Genomic DNA, 18,325 nt, shown 5'->3' on the forward strand with positions numbered 1-18,325 from the left:
GGGCACGGCGGAGGGATGCACGTGGGGGGCACGGCTGGGCTGAGGGGGGTGCAGGCGGGGGGCACGGAGGACGGATGCACGTGGGGGGCGCAGCTGGGCTGCGGGGGGTGCAGGCGGGGGGCACGGAGGAGGGATGCACGTCGGGGGCGCGGCAGGACAGTTGGGCAGTGCAGGTGGGGGGCACGGAGGAGGGATGCATGTGGGGGGCACGGCAGGGGGTGCAGGCGGGGGGCACGGAGGAGGGACGCACATGGAGGGCCCGGTTGGGCTGCGGGGGGTGCAGGCGGGGGGCACGGCGGAGGGATGCACGTGGGGAGCCTGGCAGGGCTGCGGGGGGGTGCAGGCGGGGGGCATGGAGGAAGGATGCACGTGGGGGGCGCGGCAGGGCTGCGGAGGGTGCAGGCGGGGGGCGTGGCTGGGCTGTGGGGGGGCGCAGGCGGGGGCACGGCGGAGGGATGCACGTCGGGGGCGCGGCAGGACAGTTGGGCAGTGCAGGTGGTGGGCACGGAGGAGGGATGCATGTGGGGGGCACGGCAGGGGGTGCAGGCGGGGGGCACGGAGGAGGGACGCACATGGGGGGCCCGGTTGGGCTGCGGGGGGTGCAGGCGGGGGGCACGGCGGAGGGATGCACGTGGGGAGCCTGGCAGGGCTGCGGGGGGGTGCAGGCGGGGGGCATGGAGGAAGGATGCACGTGGGGGGCGCGGCAGGACAGTTGGGCAGTGCAGGTGGGGGGCACGGAGGAGGGATGCATGTGGGGGGCACGGCAGGGGGTGCAGGCGGGGGGCACGGAGGAGGGACGCACATGGGGGGCCCGGTTGGGCTGCGAGGGGTGCAGGCGGGGGCACGGCGGAGGGATGCACGTCGGGGGCGCGGCAGGACAGTTGGGCAGTGCAGGTGGGGGGCACGGAGGAGGGATGCATGTGGGGGGCACGGCAGGGGGTGCAGGCGGGGGGCACGGAGGAGGGACGCACATGGGGGGCCCGGTTGGGCTGCGAGGGGTGCAGGTGGGGGGCACGGAGGAGGGACGCACGTGGGGGGCCCGGTTGGGCTGCGAGGGGTGCAGGTGGGGGGCACGGAGGAGGGACGCACATGGGGGGCCCGGTTGGGCTGCGAGGGGTGCAGGCGGGGGGCGCGGCAGGACAGTTGGGCAGTGCAGGTGGGGGGCACGGAGGAGGGACGCACGTGGGGGGCCCGGCAGGGGGTGCAGGCGGGGGGCACGGAGGAGGGACGCACATGGGGGGCCCGGTTGGGCTGCGAGGGGTGCAGGCGGGGGGCACGGCGGAGGGATGCACGTCGGGGGCGCGGCAGGACAGTTGGGCAGTGCAGGTGGGGGGCACGGAGGAGGGATGCATGTGGGGGGCACGGCAGGGGGTGCAGGCGGGGGGCACGGAGGAGGGACGCACATGGGGGGCCCGGTTGGGCTGCGAGGGGTGCAGGTGGGGGGCACGGAGGAGGGACGCACGTGGGGGGCCCGGTTGGGCTGCGAGGGGTGCAGGTGGGGGGCACGGAGGAGGGACGCACATGGGGGGCCCGGTTGGGCTGCGAGGGGTGCAGGTGGGGGGCACGGAGGAGGGACGCACGTGGGGGGCCCGGTTGGGCTGCGAGGGGTGCAGGCGGGGGGCGCGGCAGGACAGTTGGGCAGTGCAGGTGGGGGGCACGGAGGAGGGACGCACGTGGGGGGCCCGGCAGGGGGTGCAGGCGGGGGGCACGGAGGAGGGACGCACATGGGGGGCCCGGTTGGGCTGCGAGGGGTGCAGGCGGGGGGCACAGAGGAGGGATGCACATGGGGGGCCCAGCAGGGCTGATGGGGGGCACAGGCGGGGTGCACGGAGGAGGGATGCATGTGGGGGGCATGGTGAGGCCGCAGGTAGGGGACACAGAGGAGGGATGCACATGGGGGGCACAGCAGGGCTGCGGGAGGTGCAGGTGGGGGGCACGGAGGAGGGATGCACGTGGGGGGCCCGGCTGGGCTGCGGGGGGTGCAGGCGGGGGGCACGGCGGAGGGATGCACGTGGGGGGCACGGCTGGGCTGAGGGGGGTGCAGGCGGGGGGCACGGAGGACGGATGCACGTGGGGGGCGCAGCTGGGCTGCGGGGGGTGCAGGCGGGGGGCACGGAGGAGGGATGCACGTGGGGGGCGCGGCAGGACAGTTGGGCAGTGCAGGTGGGGGGCACGGAGGAGGGATGCATGTGGGGGGCACGGCAGGGGGTGCAGGCGGGGGGCACGGAGGAGGGACGCACATGGAGGGCCCGGTTGGGCTGCGGGGGGTGCAGGCAGGGGGCACGGCGGAGGGATGCACGTGGGGAGCCTGGCAGGGCTGCGGGGGGGTGCAGGCGGGGGGCATGGAGGAAGGATGCACGTGGGGGGCGCGGCAGGGCTGCGGAGGGTGCAGGCGGGGGGCGTGGCTGGGCTGTGGGGGGGCGCAGGCGGGGGCACGGCGGAGGGATGCACGTCGGGGGCGCGGCAGGACAGTTGGGCAGTGCAGGTGGTGGGCACGGAGGAGGGATGCATGTGGGGGGCACGGCAGGGGGTGCAGGCGGGGGGCACGGAGGAGGGACGCACATGGGGGGCCCGGTTGGGCTGCGGGGGGTGCAGGCAGGGGGCACGGCGGAGGGATGCACGTGGGGAGCCTGGCAGGGCTGCGGGGGGGTGCAGGCGGGGGGCATGGAGGAAGGATGCACGTGGGGGGCGCGGCAGGACAGTTGGGCAGTGCAGGTGGGGGGCACGGAGGAGGGATGCATGTGGGGGGCACGGCAGGGGGTGCAGGCGGGGGGCACGGAGGAGGGACGCACATGGGGGGCCCGGTTGGGCTGCGAGGGGTGCAGGCGGGGGCACGGCGGAGGGATGCACGTCGGGGGCGCGGCAGGACAGTTGGGCAGTGCAGGTGGGGGGCACGGAGGAGGGATGCATGTGGGGGGCACGGCAGGGGGTGCAGGCGGGGGGCACGGAGGAGGGACGCACATGGGGGGCCCGGTTGGGCTGCGAGGGGTGCAGGTGGGGGGCACGGAGGAGGGACGCACGTGGGGGGCCCGGTTGGGCTGCGAGGGGTGCAGGTGGGGGGCACGGAGGAGGGACGCACATGGGGGGCCCGGTTGGGCTGCGAGGGGTGCAGGTGGGGGGCACGGAGAAGGGACGCACGTGGGGGGCCCGGTTGGGCTGCGAGGGGTGCAGGCGGGGGGCGCGGCAGGACAGTTGGGCAGTGCAGGTGGGGGGCACGGAGGAGGGACGCACGTGGGGGGCCCGGCAGGGGGTGCAGGCGGGGGGCACGGAGGAGGGACGCACATGGGGGGCCCGGTTGGGCTGCGAGGGGTGCAGGCGGGGGGCACGGTGGAGGGATGCACGTCGGGGGCGCGGCAGGACAGTTGGGCAGTGCAGGTGGGGGGCACGGAGGAGGGATGCATGTGGGGGGCACGGCAGGGGGTGCAGGCGGGGGGCACGGAGGAGGGACGCACATGGGGGGCCCGGTTGGGCTGCGAGGGGTGCAGGTGGGGGGCACGGAGGAGGGACGCACGTGGGGGGCCCGGTTGGGCTGCGAGGGGTGCAGGTGGGGGGCACGGCGGAGGGATGCACGTGGGGAGCCTGGCAGGGCTGCGGGGGGGTGCAGGCGGGGGGCATGGAGGAAGGATGCACGTGGGGGGCGCGGCAGGACAGTTGGGCAGTGCAGGTGGGGGGCACGGAGGAGGGACGCACGTGGGGGGCCCGGCAGGGCTGCGCGGGGCGCAGGGGGGGGCACGGCGGAGGGAAGCACGTGGGGGGCGCGGCGAGGCCGCAGGCAGGGGGCGCTGCGGCGCGCGGGGCCGGGGGCGGGGCTTTGCGGCTGCCCAGTGGCTGGGATGGGCGTGGAGCTGGGCGTGTCGCTTCTCGCGAGTGGGAACGGGGGTCACGTGGGACCGGGCCTCTGTCACTTTACGGCCCGTCGCGAGGGCCATGGCGGCGCCCGTGTACCCGGCCTGGCTCGGGCGTTTGGCCGCCGGGCGGCGGAGGCGGGCTCCCGCCGTGCGTCCCGCCCGCCCCCTGGTGCTGGCCAACCAGGTGGCGAACCGCCGCCTGCGCCTGGGAGGTGAGTGCGGGGCCGGGGACCACGGGCCCGGCAAGGCGCTGAAAAGCGGGTCACAGTCCAACGCCGCGCCAAGCTCGCTTCTCCGGGAGCGGGCCCCGGGGCGGCGGCATCCCCGTCACCGGCAGCCTGTACCTGGAGACCGGGTGTCTGCCCCCGGGATCCTTGTGGGGCGTTTGTGTGGCCGGCGTCACCCAGCCCGCGGTCGGGCTCGATGAGGCGCTCACAGGGCTCGTCTGCTGGCCGGGAATCGGGGGGGGCACGGAGGGAGCGGCGCGGGTGGTTGATACATTTACTATAACATAAGGTGTTTAATGCACGCTCTCTGAAAATGTTTGCTTTGAAGGAGTGGCTAGCATGAAAATGTGGAGAAACCCCAGCTTGGGTGGTGATGCTCCCTCTTCCGGGTGCTGTTCGCTTTTAATCTTTTTGAAATCCCCTTTGGACAGAAGAGGTGGCTGCTGGTGCCCTGTAGTTGTCTCTGGGTAGAGAATAGGGGGTACTTTTATGTGAAGAATTTATGTAGGGCATGATACATGCTGGGGCTCCATAAGAATGATCTAGAGTACTTGTGGCACCTTAGAGACTAACAAATTTATTAGAGCATAAGCTTTTGTGAGCTACAGCTCACTTCATCGGATGCATTTGGTGGAAAAAACAGAGGAGAGATTTATATACACACACACACAGAGAACATGAAACAATGGGTTTATCATACACACTGTAAGGAGAGTGATCACTTAAGATAAGCCATCACCAACAGCAGGGGGGGGGAAGGAGGAAAACCTTCCATGGTGACAAGCAGGTAGGCTAATTCCAGCAGTTAACAAGAATATCAGAAGAACAGTGGCGGGTGGGATGGGAGGGAGAAATACCATGGGGAAATAGTTTTACTTTGTGTAATGACTCATCCATTCCCAGTCTCTATTCAAGCCTAAATTAATTGTATCCAGTTTGCAAATTAATTCCAATTCAGCAGTCTCTCATTGGAGTCTGTTTTTGAAGCTTTTTTGTTGAAGTATAGCCACTCTTAGGTCTGTGATCGAGTGACCAGAGAGATTGAAGTGTTCTCCAACTGGTTTTTGAATGTTATAATTCTTGACGTCTGATTTGTGTCCATTCATTCTTTTACGTAGAGACTGTCCAGTTTGGCCAATGTACATGGCAGGGGGGCATTGCTGGCACATGATGGCATATATCACATTGGTAGATGCGCAGGTGAACGAGCCTCTGATAGTGTGGCTGATGTGATTAGGCCCTATGATGGTATCCCCTGAATAGATATGTGGACAGAGTTGGCAACGGGCTTTGTTGCAAGGATAGGTTTTTGGGTTAGTGGTTCTATTGTGTGGTGTGTGGTTGCTGGTGAGTATTTGCTTCAGATTTGGGGACTGTCTGTAAGCAAGGACTGGCCTGTCTCCCAAGATCTGTGAGAGTGATGGCTCGTCCTTCAGGATAGGTTGTAGATCCTTGATGATGCGTTGGAGAGGTTTTAGTTGGGGGCTGAAGGTGATGGCTAGTGGCGTTCTGTTGTTTTCTTTGTTGGGCCTGTCCTGTAGTAGGTGACTTCTGGGTACTCTTCTGGCTCTGTCAATCTGTTTCTTCACTTCAGCAGGTGGGTATTGTAGTTGTAGGAATGCATGATAGAGATCTTGTAGGTGTTTGTCTCTGTCTGAGGGGTTGGAGCAAATGCGGTTATATCGTAGCGCTTGGCTGTAGACAATGGATCGAGTGGTATGATCTGGATGAAAGCTAGAGGCATGTAGGTAGGAATAGCGGTCAGTAGGTTTCCGATATAGGGTGGTGTTTATGTGACCATCGTTTATTAGCACCGTAGTGTCCAGGAAGTGGATCTCTTGTGTGGACTGGTCCAGGCTGAGGTTGATGGTGGGATGGAAATTGTAGAAATCATGGTGGAATTCCTCAAGGGCTTCTTTTTCATGGGTCCAGATGATGAAGATGTCATCAATGTAGCGCAAGTAGAGTAGGGGCATTAGGGGACGAGATCTGAGGAAGCGTTGTTCTAAGTCAGCCATAAAAATGTTGGCATACTGTGGGGCCATGCGGGTACCCATCGCAGTGCCGCTGATTTGAAGGTATACATTGTCCCCAAATGTGAAATAGTTATGGGTGAGGACAAAGTCACAAAGTTCAGCCACCAGGTTAGCCGTGACAGTATCGGGGATACTGTTCCTGACGGCTTGTAGTCCATCTTTGTGTGGAATGTTGGTGTAGAGGGCTTCTACATCCATAGTGGCTAGGATGGTGTTTTTAGGAAGATCACCAATGGACTGTAGTTTCCTCAGGAAGTCAGTGGTGTCTCGAAGATAGCTGGGAGTGCTGGTAACGAAGGGCCTGAGGAGGGAATCTACATAGCCAGACAATCCTGCTGTCAGGGTGCCAATGCCTGAGATGATAGGGCGTCCAGGATTTCCAGGTTTATGGATCTTGGGTAGCAGATAGAATACCCCAAGTCGGGGTTCTAGGGGTGTGTCTGTGCGGATTTGTTCTTGTGCTTTTTCAGGGAGTTTCTTGAGCAAATGCTGTAGTTTCTTTTGGTAACCACAAGTATTCCTTTTCTTTTTGCGAATACAAACTAACACGGCTGCTACTCTGAAACCTGTCATAAGAATGATCTGGTATCTTATGTTCTTAAATGCTGTCATGTAAAGAGAAGCATAATATAAAGACATGACTACATTTGTAGATGTAGAGCCCTGTGAGTTAAACCAGCCCTCGGAGACCACAGCAGGGAAAGTGCTGCAGTGTGTTCACACTTTCTGCTGCAAACGCACTGGCATGGCCACATTTGTGGCACTTGCAGTGGCACGGGGAGCGGTTCATTATGGGCAGCTATCCCACAGAGCATCTCTTCCCATTCTGGTGCTGTGGCTTGTGGGAAGGGGGCGGGGGTGTGGGGCATTCTGGATCCTGTCCCAACGCCATGTGATACATCGGTTCGCATCCCAGGAATCCCTGTGCTTCCGTCCACATTTGGTGCCATCTTTCAATGTTTTTTGTACTGCATGCTCTGTCTTCCCTTTCGGTCTGCAGGAATGGATCCCTAACTGCTGAGGCATGTGCTGATGGGTCTCGTCAGCACGTCACGAATTGCAGTCAAGTTTCTCCTTAAGCTACAAACTGACAGGCGGGAGTCCAACGATGATGTCAACTCGTGTAACGCATTCGACATGAGATTGCTTGTGGCATTCACAGACATGTCACCACGGTGGAATGCCATTTTTGGGCTTGGGAAACAAGTACTGAGTGGTGGGATCACATTGTCATGCAAGTCTGGGATGATGAGCAGTGGTTGCAGAACTTTCGTATGAGAAAAGCCACCTTCGTGGGACTGTGTGCTGAGCTCGCCCCCACCCTGCAGCGCAAGGACACAAGATTGAGAGCTGCCCTGACGGTGGAGAAGCTAGTGGCTATTGCAGTCTGGAAGCTGGCAACTCCAGACAGCTACCGATTGGTCGTTAACCAATTTGGAGTGGGAAAGTTGACTTGGAATCGTGTTGATGCAAGTTTGCAGGGCCATTAATCACATCCTGCTCAGAAGAACCATGACTCTGGGTAATGTGTATGACATTGTGGCTGGCTTTGCACAAACGGGTTTCCCTAACTCTGGAGAGGCAATAGATGGGATGCATATTCCAATTCTGGCAACAGCCCACCTAGCCTCAGAGTACCTAAATCAGAAGGGCTATTTCTCTATTGTTCTCCAGGCACTTGTGGATCACCGTGTGCGTTTCATTGACATTAACACAAGCTGGTCTGGAAAGGTGCATGACGCACTCATCTTTCGGAACACAGGCGTGTTCAGGAAGCTGCAAGCCGAGACTTTCTTCTCAGACTAGAAGCTCACTGTAGGGGAAGTCAAAATGCCCACTGTGATCCTTGGAGACCCCGCTTACCCTTTAATGCCATGACTCATGAAAACCCTACACAGGGAGCCTTGACAGCAGCAAGGAGTGGTTCAACAACAGGCTGTGTCGGCGCAGAATGACTGTGGAGTGTGCGTTTGGCCGTTTAAAGGGCCACTGGCGTTGTCTGTATGGGAAACTGGACCTGGCTAATGATAACATTCCCATGGTTATATCTGCGTGCTGTACCCTCCATAACATTTGTGAAGGGAAGGGTGAAAGATTCACTCAGGCATGGACCTTGGAGGTTCAACACCTGGAGGCTGAATTTGAACAGCCAGAGAGCAGGGCTATTAGAGGGGCCCAGTGTGGGGCTGCAAGGATTAGGAATGCCTTGAGGGAGCAATTTGAGGCTGAAAGCCACCACTAATGTTTGGTGCCCAGCATGGGAGTGAAGTGCAGTGGTTCCAATGTTAATAGGAATCTGTATTTGCTACGTATGATGCACTGACTTGCAGTGCCTATTGCTTTCCTGGGCTATGATATCTTTTACTTAGTGCAATAATAAAAAAATGTTTTCAATAAATGAAATTTTTGCCTTTTGAAAAGAAAATTGATTCTTTGAAAAGAAACACAACTGCTTGGGAAATAGAAAGGGCATGACACATCTGTGCTGTGTGGGACAAGAGAAGGGGATGGGGTGGGTAATGGGACAGTCACAGATTTGTGTATGTCCTGTTATCATACTCAGCCTTTCTGTGTGGAGTGCCATGCAATGAGTGCTGCACTTCAGGCTGGATAAAATGCATGGTGATAGGGGTTGAGTGCAGTGGGTAAGGGTCATAGTTTTCAGGGCAGGATGGTGAAACTACAGGTGTTGGAGGCACCTCATGGTGCTAAGAACCTGGATGTTGGGGAAAGTGGGATGGCGGTCACATGGGGCACAAGGGAAAGAGTTTTGAGACAAGGGCTGCAATGGGGGGTGGGTGCGGAAGTGCTCGGCCTGCATGGCTACGAGTGCCTGTATCAAGTCCACTTGGCGTTCCATGGTGCTTAGCAGCCGCTCCATGCTTTGGTGCCGGCGATCCGCATTCTGCTGGCGGACCCTCATTTCACTCTCCCACCACTCCTGCACTTTTTGATTTTCATTAAGGGACTGCTGCATTACTTCATGCAGCATGTCCTCTTTACTTCTTCGTGGACACTTCCTGATTCTTTGGAGTCTTTCGGCCGTTGATAAGGACGGCTGGGATCTCAAGGTTGCATCTGTAAAGCCAAAATGCAACACTTAACAGAGGCAGCATTGTTCACACCAGACAGAGCAATGATTTGGCCATACTTAAAGACAAGTACAGTGTACACAATAGCAGAAACTGCCCATACCAAAGCAAGTGCACATAACCCACAGGAGCCCTAAATTGTGAGTATGGACAGGGGCAAGGGACACTGATGGTTTCAGGGCTGTGCTGTCCTCTGGGGTTCTGTGCCTTTGGGAGAGCCAACAGCTGCAGGTGGCCCCTATACTGAACACTGTCCCCACATTTTCCACAGAATGAGTTCATCCTGGAAGATATCTCGCTGCTGAGGGTGACCTGGGAAGCAAGGGAGGGTCTTCTACTACAATGCAGCTTCCGCCCTGGCTCATATGCCTTGCCTGTGTGCAGCAATGGTTCCCACGCCCCTCACGGCACAGTGATGCAGACATGTTAGCCTTACTGAGACAAGGAGCACAGTAACTCTGCCAAGAAACCTGCGCAAGTGGATTGTCCAGCTTTTGCATGAGACCTTTGAAGAGATCACTGAGGCCGATTACCGCGTTGTGAGAAAGCACATCAACACCCTATTCCGCATCTAGTCCTACATGCAGCCCTAACCGTCCTCGGCCCAACTGCCTGCACCAAACAACTTCCTTCCCAAAATAAAAGCTGCTTACCCGGCACCTCCTCTGGTGTGTGTTCTTCCCCAAGCATTGTCCGCTGCGACTGGCTATCTTCCTCCTGGCTTGAAAACCGCTCTTGGCTGTATGCATCTAGGGATGCCTGGCTGTCCCTCTCCTGCTCAGCACCCTCGCTCCTGCCTTGTTGAACTGGGCTCTGAAGTGTCCATTGTGGTCTTTGGAGTGGAGGTGGGGTCACCCCCACTCCCCCAAGTATTGCATCCAGCTCTTTGTAGAAATGGCAGGTTGCAGGGGAAGCACCGGAGCAGCAGTTTGCCTAAGGGAGCAAATTTCATACTTGGATCATTAAATACCCTAAGGTGCTCACTCAGTGTTATAAAATATGCATAAGAAAAGTGTCTTTGAAACTTGGTAAGAACCCCCTTTTGGATGGATAGCAAAAGGCCAAAGGCCAAACTGTTACTTCTTCAAATCATGGCCCTAATTTCAGGCAGCTTCTGGGGTATCCTGAAATGTGATGTGTGCTTTGTAAACTGTTATGCACAAAACACTATGTAAATGCTAGACATCATTAAGACTGATTGGATATCCGATAACTGCAATGGCTCAGATCTTTGGACTGAAAGGGTGCATAGCATCTTGCTGTGAGCAAAGTGATGCTGAGATTTCTTCTCTCCTGTGTGGGTTTGTGTGGTTTTTTTTTTTGTTTGTTTTTGTTTTTTCTCCCCTCTCTTCCCCTCTCTCCACCTACTTGTTTTATCCCTCTCTCCTGAGAATTATGCAACACAGAGGCTGTTAATGTGAAATATTCCTGAGTAACTGAGATATTTTACTGCAGTATCTCTTCCTTTCAGAGGCAACGTGTACTACAGAGATGTCATTACTGATGGCTTGCTGGAAGCAGAATGAGTTCAGCGATGCAGCTTGTGCCAAGGAGATCCAGACATTCTATGACTGTGTGGCAAAGACGGATGTAATTAAAGCCTCTTTGGTCATCTTAAATTAGTGGCAGGGAGGGAGGAAACCCTCAATTATTCTTTTAGTAGTGCCAAGGACACTTACTATGCAATTTAATTTGTATTGTACTGATCTGGGAGAGGGAGATGATCCCCATTAGATCAGACATGCATTGCTTCTTGTGTGTCGGAGAGCATTTGGATGTGAGTAGTTGCGTGTTTACCAACCTCTGATCAGTACAGCAGGTGCACTTTCAAACTAAACAGAGGTTGAGTAAAATATAAAATGAGGGGTTTATGTCAGTTATAGTCTGATAACTATGGACTCTGCTGTGGTGGAGATACAGAAAACATTGTTCCCCTCTACACCAAGAGAGTTTTGAATGAGGGGTGTAAACCTCCTGGTAAAAGTAGATCAAGTGATGTATAGTAATCTGTGGCTATTAGTTCTGGGCTTGCCATTAACCATAATAAAGTGAGCTGCAGACTGATTAATCTGGTTTTTAAACTTGTGAGTTAATGTTGGTTCCTAAAGTTGGGTGAATGTCTGTGCAAGGCAGGGGCCAGATTGAGAAGGCAGTGGGACTGGACTCCAAGCTCTTCCCATGAATCCCAGAATAGCTGGATTTTTTCTGCTTGACTGTCTTCATAGTAAACAACCCACTGGGATGCATAAGGCAATTATGTCTATTAAAACCATTATGCCCAAATTGTCTTCAAACTCAGATAAACTATGATGGAAGGTTATAAGATTTATGTTTAGAAATTTTATTTTAAAAAAAAGGTCAGCTACTTCAGAGATACCGAGGAGTCCAGTGGCACCTTAAAGATTAACATTTATTTGGGCATAAGCTTTTGTGGGTAAAAAACCCCACTTCTTCAGATTCAAGCTTATGCCCAAATAAATCTGTTAGTCTTTAAGGTGCCACCGGACACCTCGTTGTTTTTGTGGATACAGACTAACACGGCTACCCCTCTGATACTTCAGAAATACCAGAGTTGATAGACAACTGGTGTTAGTACAGTGTACCAGTACTTGCTCAATCTGACCCTGGGCTTCAGAAACATTTACTTACCTGTGTAGTGGTGGGATAGGTAGTCTTAATCTCTCACTGGAGAGCAATGGAAATTGGTAATGAAAATTTAGAAGTCTTATAGAGCCATCCTTGTGATCATGGGGAACAAGCCAAAAAGTACTTCACAGGGTGAAGACCCCATGGAGGTGAAAACAGAGACATTTGGAGAAAGGAGGATCCAAAATTAGTAAAGCAAAGCATAGACACAGTAAGACTGTGTTCTTTCTTAAAGGAACACATTAATACTGACTAGATTTCAAATTTAAAAAACCCTCCTAAAAATAGTTTCATGTACTACATTTGCCTTTAAGTCATTCTACTCTACTGTGTGAAAGACTTGCATAAACAGGAAACTGACTAGATATGAAGCATTGTCAAATTACAAAGTAAACAAATTGCAAAAATAAAGAACAATATTTTTAACTCCACACTGGTACTGTTTCAGTAAACCTAGAAGTTACTTATAACAGTAGTAAACTAAAAAACTGAAAGATGTTTGGGTTTTTTTTAAGTTGACAGTGCCCTTTAACTTCATAATCTCAAATGAGAGAGGAGGTGGGTGAGGTAATCTTTTATTTGACTAACTTCTGTTGGAGAGAGAGAAGCTTTCAAGCCACACAGAGCTCTTGAGGTGTGGAAAAAGTACTCAGTGTCACAGCTAAATGCAAGATGGAGAAGATTGTTAGCACATATTCTGAGAAACCATTCAAGTGCAGGATGTGCTGGAAAGAAGGGAGGAGTGGGGAGGGGGCAGAAAGAGGTGGGGCAGGGGTATGGCCTTGGGGGAAGGGGTGGAGTGGGGGCAGGGTCTGGGGCTGAGCTGGGGCTTTGGGGTCCCTTAAAATTTTTAGATCAAAATAGGTGTCCTCGGGCTGCTAAAAGTTTGAGAACCTCTGTTGTAAACCATAAATCCAGTGTGTCTCTTCAGTCTATGATTTTTAGTGTCTAGTAGTTATAAATTTAAGCTCCCAGGCTAGTCTTTTGAAAGTGTCGTGCAGGTTTCCTTTGAGGGTGAGGACTCACTGGTCAGATATAGAGTGATTGCTTTATGGAAGGTGTTCACTCACAGATGATGGGGTGCTTTTGTCTTTTATCATTTTCCTAAAAAGAAAAGGAGTACTTGTGGCACCTTAAAGACTAACAAATTTATTAGAGCATAAGCTTTCGTGAGCTACAGCTCACTTCATCGGATGCATTTGGTGGAAAAAACAGAGGAGAGATTTATATACACACACACACAGAGAACATGAAACAATGGGTTTATCATACACACTGTAAGGAGAGTGATCACTTAAGATAAGCCATCACCAACAGCAGGGGGGGGAAGGAGGAAAACCTTTCATGGTGACAAGCAGGTAGGCTAATTCCAGCAGTTAACAAGAATATCAGAGGAACAGTGGGGGGTGGGGTGGGAGGGAGAAATACCATGGGGAAATAGTTTTACTTTGTGTAATGACTCATCCATTCCCAGTCTCTATTCAAGCCTAAGTTAATTGTATCCAGTTTGCAAATTAATTCCAATTCAGCAGTCTCTCGTTGGAGTCTGTTTTTGAAGCTTTTTTGTTGAAGTATAGCCACTCTTAGGTCTGTGATCGAGTGACCAGAGAGATTGAAGTGTTCTCCAACTGGTTTTTGAATGTTATAATTCTTGACGTCTGATTTGTGTCCATTCATTCTTTTACGTAGAGACTGTCCAGTTTGGCCAATGTACATGGCAGAGGGGCATTGCTGGCACATGATGGCATATATCACATTGGTAGATGCGCAGGTGAACGAGCCTTTGATAGTGTGGCTGATGTGATTAGGCCCTATGATGGTATCCCCTGAATAGATATGTGGACAGAGTTGGCAACGGGCTTTGTTGCAAGGATAGGTTCCTGGGTTAGTGGTTCTGTTGTGTGGTGTGTGGTTGCTGGTGAGTATTTGCTTCAGATTGGGGGGCTGTCTGTAAGCAAGGACTGGTCTGTCTCCCAAGATCTGAGAGAGCGATGGCTCGTCCTTCAGGATAGGTTGTAGATCCTTGATGATGCGTTGGAGGGGTTTTAGTTGGGGGCTGAAGGTGATGGCTAGTGGCGTTCTGTTGTTTTCTTTGTTGGGCCTGTCCTGTAGTAGGTGACTTATGGGTACTCTTCTGGCTCTGTCAATCTGTTTCTTCACTTCAGCAGGTGGGTACTGTAGTTGTAGGAATGCATGATAGAGATCTTGTAGGTGTTTGTCTCTGTCTGAGGGGTTGGAGCAAATGCGGTTATATCGTAGCGCTTGGCTGTAGACAATGGATCGAGTGGTATGATCTGGATGAAAGCTAGAGGCATGTAGGTAGGAATAGCGGTCAGTAGGTTTCCGATATAGGGTGGTGTTAATGTGACCATCGCTTATTAGCACCGTAGTGTCCAGGAAGTGGATCTCTTGTGTGGACTGGTCCAGGCTGAGGTTGATGGTGGGATGGAAATTGTTGAAATCATGGTGGAATTCCTCAAGAGCTTCTTTTCCATGGGTCCAGATGATGAAGATGTCATCAATGTAGCGCAAGTAGAGTAGGGGCATTAGGGAACGAGAGCTGAGGAAGCGTTGTTCTAAGTCAGCCATAAAAATGTTGGCATACTGTGGGGCCATGCGGGTACCCATCGCAGTGCCGCTGATTTGAAGGTATACATTGTCACCAAATGTGAAATAGTTATGGGTCAGGACAAAGTCACAAAGTTCTGCCACCAGGTTAGCCGTGACAGTATCGGGGATACTGTTCCTGACGGCTTGTAGTCCATCTTTGTGTGGAATGTTGGTGTAGAGGGCTTCTACATCCATAGTGGCTAGGATGGTGTTTTTAGGAAGATCACCAATGGACTGTAGTTTCCTCAGGAAATCGGTGGTGTCTCGAAGATAGCTGGGAGTGCTGGTAACGAAGGGCCTGAGGAGGGAGTCTACGTAGCCAGACAATCCTGCTGTCAGGGTGCCAATGCCTGAGATGATGGGGCGTCCAGGATTTCCAGGTTTATGGATCTTGGGTAGCAGATAGAATACCCCAGGTCCTGGCTCCAGGGGTGTGTCTGTGCGGATTTGTTCTTGTGCTTTTTCAGGGAGTTTCTTGAGCAAATGTTGTAGTTTCTTTTGGTAACTCTCAGTGGGATCAGAGGGTAATGGCTTGTAGAAAGTGGTGTTGGAGAGCTGCCTAGTAGCCTCTTGTTCATACTCTGACCTATTCATGATGACGACAGCACCTCCTTTGTCAGCCTTTTTGATTATGATGTCAGAGTTGTTTCTGAGGCTGTGGATGGCACTGTGTTCTGCATGGCTGAGGTTATGGGGTAAGCGATGCTGCTTTTCCACAATTTCAGCTCGTGCACGTCGGCGGAAGCAGTCTATGTAGAAATCCAGGCTGCTGTTTCGACCTTCAGGAGGAGTCCACCTAGAATCCTTCTTTTTGTAGTGTTGGCAGGAAGGTCTCTGTGGGTTAATATGTTGGTCAGAGGTGTGTTGGAAATATTCCTTGAGTCTGAGACGTCGAAAATAGGATTCTAGGTCACCACAGAACTGTATCATGTTCGTGGGGGTGGAGGGGCAAAAGGAGAGGCCCCGAGATAGGACAGATTCTTCCGCTGGGCTAAGAGTATAGTTGGATAGATTAACAATATTGCTGGGTGGGTTACGGGAACCATTGTTGTGGCCCCTTGTGGCATATAGTAGTTTAGATAGCTTAGTGTCCTTTTTCTTTTGTAGAGAATCAAAGTGTGTTTTGTAAATGGCTTGTCTAGTTTTTGTAAAGTCCAGCCACGAGGAAGTTTGTGTGGAAGGTTGGTTCTTTATGAGAGTATCCAGTTTTGAGAGCTCATTCTTAATCTTTCCCTGTTTGCTGTAGAGGATGTTGATCAGGTGGTTCCGCAGTTTCCTTGAGAGTGTGTGGCATAAGCTGTCAGCATAGTCTGTGTGGTATGTAGATTGTAATGGATTTTTTACCTTCAGTCCTTTCGGTATGATGTCCATCTGTTTGCATTTGGAGAGGAAGATGATGTCTGTCTGTATCTGTGCGAGTTTTTTCATGAAGTTGACAGATTTCCACTCTATACGGCTAAATTCAGTGCCTTGCATAATCACAGGTTTCAGAGTAGCAGCCGTGTTAGTCTGTATTCGCAAAAAGAAAAGGAGTACTTGTGGCACCTTAGAGACTAACAAATTTATTAGAGCATAAGCTTTCGTGAGCTACAGCTCACTTCATCGGATGCATTTGGTGGAAAAAACAGAGGAGAGATTTATATACACACACACAGAGAACATGAAACAATGGGTTTATCATACACACTGTAAGGAGAGTGATCACTTAAGATAAGCCATCACCAACAGCAGGGGGGGGAAGGAGGAAAACCTTTCATGGTGACAAGCAGGTAGGCTAATTCCAGCAGTTAACAAGAATATCAGAGGAACAGTGGGGGGTGGGGTGGGAGGGAGAAATACCATGGGGAAATAGTTTTACTTTGTGTAATGACTCATCCATTCCCAGTCTCTATTCAAGCCTAAGTTAATTGTATCCAGTTTGCAAATTAATTCCAATTCAGCAGTCTCTCGTTGGAGTCTGTTTTTGAAGCTTTTTTGTTGAAGTATAGCCACTCTTAGGTCTGTGATCGAGTGACCAGAGAGATTGAAGTGTTCTCCAACTGGTTTTTGAATGTTATAATTCTTGACGTCTGATTTGTGTCCATTCATTCTTTTACGTAGAGACTGTCCAGTTTGGCCAATGTACATGGCAGAGGGGCATTGCTGGCACATGATGGCATATATCACATTGGTAGATGCGCAGGTGAACGAGCCTTTGATAGTGTGGCTGATGTGATTAGGCCCTATGATGGTATCTACGTAAAAGAATGAATGGACACAAATCAGACGTCAAGAATTATAACATTCAAAAACCAGTTGGAGAACACTTCAATCTCTCTGGTCACTCGATCACAGACCTAAGAGTGGCTATACTTCAACAAAAAAGCTTCAAAAACAGACTCCAACGAGAGACTGCTGAATTGGAATTAATTTGCAAACTGGATACAATTAACTTAGGCTTGAATAGAGACTGGGAATGGATGAGTCATTACACAAAGTAAAACTATTTCCCCATGGTATTTCTCCCTCCCACCCCACCCCCCACTGTTCCTCTGATATTCTTGTTAACTGCTGGAATTAGCCTACCTGCTTGTCACCATGAAAGGTTTTCCTCCTTCCCCCCCCTGCTGTTGGTGATGGCTTATCTTAAGTGATCACTCTCCTTACAGTGTGTATGATAAACCCATTGTTTCATGTTCTCTGTGTGTGTGTATATAAATCTCTCCTCTGTTTTTTCCACCAAATGCATCCGATGAAGTGAGCTGTAGCTCACGAAAGCTTATGCTCTAATAAATTTGTTAGTCTTTAAGGTGCCACAAGTACTCCTTTTCTTTTTGCGAATACAGACTAACACGGCTGCTACTCTGAAACCTATCATTTTCCTGTGTGACTTCATTCGAGAGCATAGTGATTGTCTAGTTTCACCCACATAGGTCTTATTTGGGGCATTAGGTGCACTGGATGAGGTACGCCACATGTTTGGCATGTATAGGATCCATGGATCTTGAAAGGTGCATGTGGAGGGTGTTGATCATTGAATCAACCTTGAATGGTCCCTAGATTATATGCTAACTATTTACACTAAATAGACCGTCCCATCTTGCATTTAGCTGTGATGCTCAGAGTACTTTTCCCCACACCTGAAAAACAGTTCTGTGGAAGTTTGGTCCAATAAAAGCTATTGCCTCACCCACCTTGTCTCTCTAATATCCTGGGACCAACACAACTTCAGCTACGCTGCATTTCAAATAGGCGGCAGTCACTGGCTTCTGAAAGCAATCCTTAGGATTATCCAGGCAATTGGTACCATAACTCTCTCAGTGGGCGGATGGTATGCTTTTGAAATGACACCCCAGCAATACTTCTAATGATAGTGTGTGCATGAATCGCTTCAGCAAATAAGAGGTTAATTCTTTGTGTTTCAGGTGGAGCACAAGAAAAGACTTAAACAGGAGTCCCTGGGCCAGATGGGAAACTTATCTCCAAAGACCGTGAACAAACTACTGAGAAGGTTCCCTAATATCACAGATGATTTTTAAAGGAAGACTTGCTTTTCCCAAGTAACTGGAGACCAGTAGCTGAAGCTGGTGTCATCTTTGGAGAAGAAGTTAAAAGTAGCGATCAGTGAGCATTTGGGGCTGATGGTGGCTGTCAGCATTCCTCGGGGTTCTTGACTTGAACATTTCTTTGGGGTGGGGTCACTTTCTCCATTAGCGGAGATTATTCTATGGGGGTCACAGGGTCTTGTGATAACAGGATGGATGTTTGCTAAATGTTAGTCAGTCAGCCATAATGTGGTCTTGGGTTTTGCTTCATTGTGAAATAAAGCCTTATAAAGAATGAAATAAATGAGTTGTTTTCACAACTAGGATGTGAACAGTGCTTGT

General features: G+C 52.6%; 2 protein-coding genes across 2 annotated transcripts in view; one reads left to right on the forward strand and one right to left on the reverse strand.

The window, feature by feature from the left end:
* LOC119858987 (basic proline-rich protein-like) overlaps positions 1-3,929 on the reverse strand; it is an 18,803-nt gene extending 14,874 nt beyond the window's left edge. The window contains exon 1 of the mRNA XM_038410597.1: positions 803-3,929. Within this exon, the coding sequence (XP_038266525.1) occupies positions 803-3,929 (3,127 nt within the window). The remainder of the gene's footprint in view (positions 1-802) is intronic.
* On the forward strand, positions 3,805-18,307 carry CHCHD1 (coiled-coil-helix-coiled-coil-helix domain containing 1). Its single transcript, XM_038411040.2, has 3 exons — positions 3,805-4,060; positions 10,675-10,793; positions 17,864-18,307. Exons 1-3 carry the CDS (start codon positions 3,928-3,930, stop codon positions 17,975-17,977), a joined length of 366 nt encoding a protein of 121 aa, XP_038266968.1. The 5' UTR covers positions 3,805-3,927; the 3' UTR covers positions 17,978-18,307.
* The last annotated feature ends 18 nt before the right edge of the window (positions 18,308-18,325 follow it).

The sequence above is a fragment of the Dermochelys coriacea genome, chromosome 7, assembly GCF_009764565.3.
Source record: "Dermochelys coriacea isolate rDerCor1 chromosome 7, rDerCor1.pri.v4, whole genome shotgun sequence".
NCBI classification, from domain to species: Eukaryota; Metazoa; Chordata; order Testudines; family Dermochelyidae; genus Dermochelys; species Dermochelys coriacea.

Coding starts and splice junctions, on each gene's coding strand:
- CHCHD1 (XM_038411040.2), top strand. CDS start 3,928: ATGGCGGCGCCCGTGTACCCGGCCTGGCTCGGGCGTTTGGCCGCCGGG. Junction 4,061..10,674: donor CCGCCGCCTGCGCCTGGGAG/GTGAGTGCGGGG, acceptor TCTTCCTTTCAG/AGGCAACGTGTACTACAGAG. Junction 10,794..17,863: donor ACTGTGTGGCAAAGACGGAT/GTAATTAAAGCC, acceptor TTTGTGTTTCAG/GTGGAGCACAAGAAAAGACT.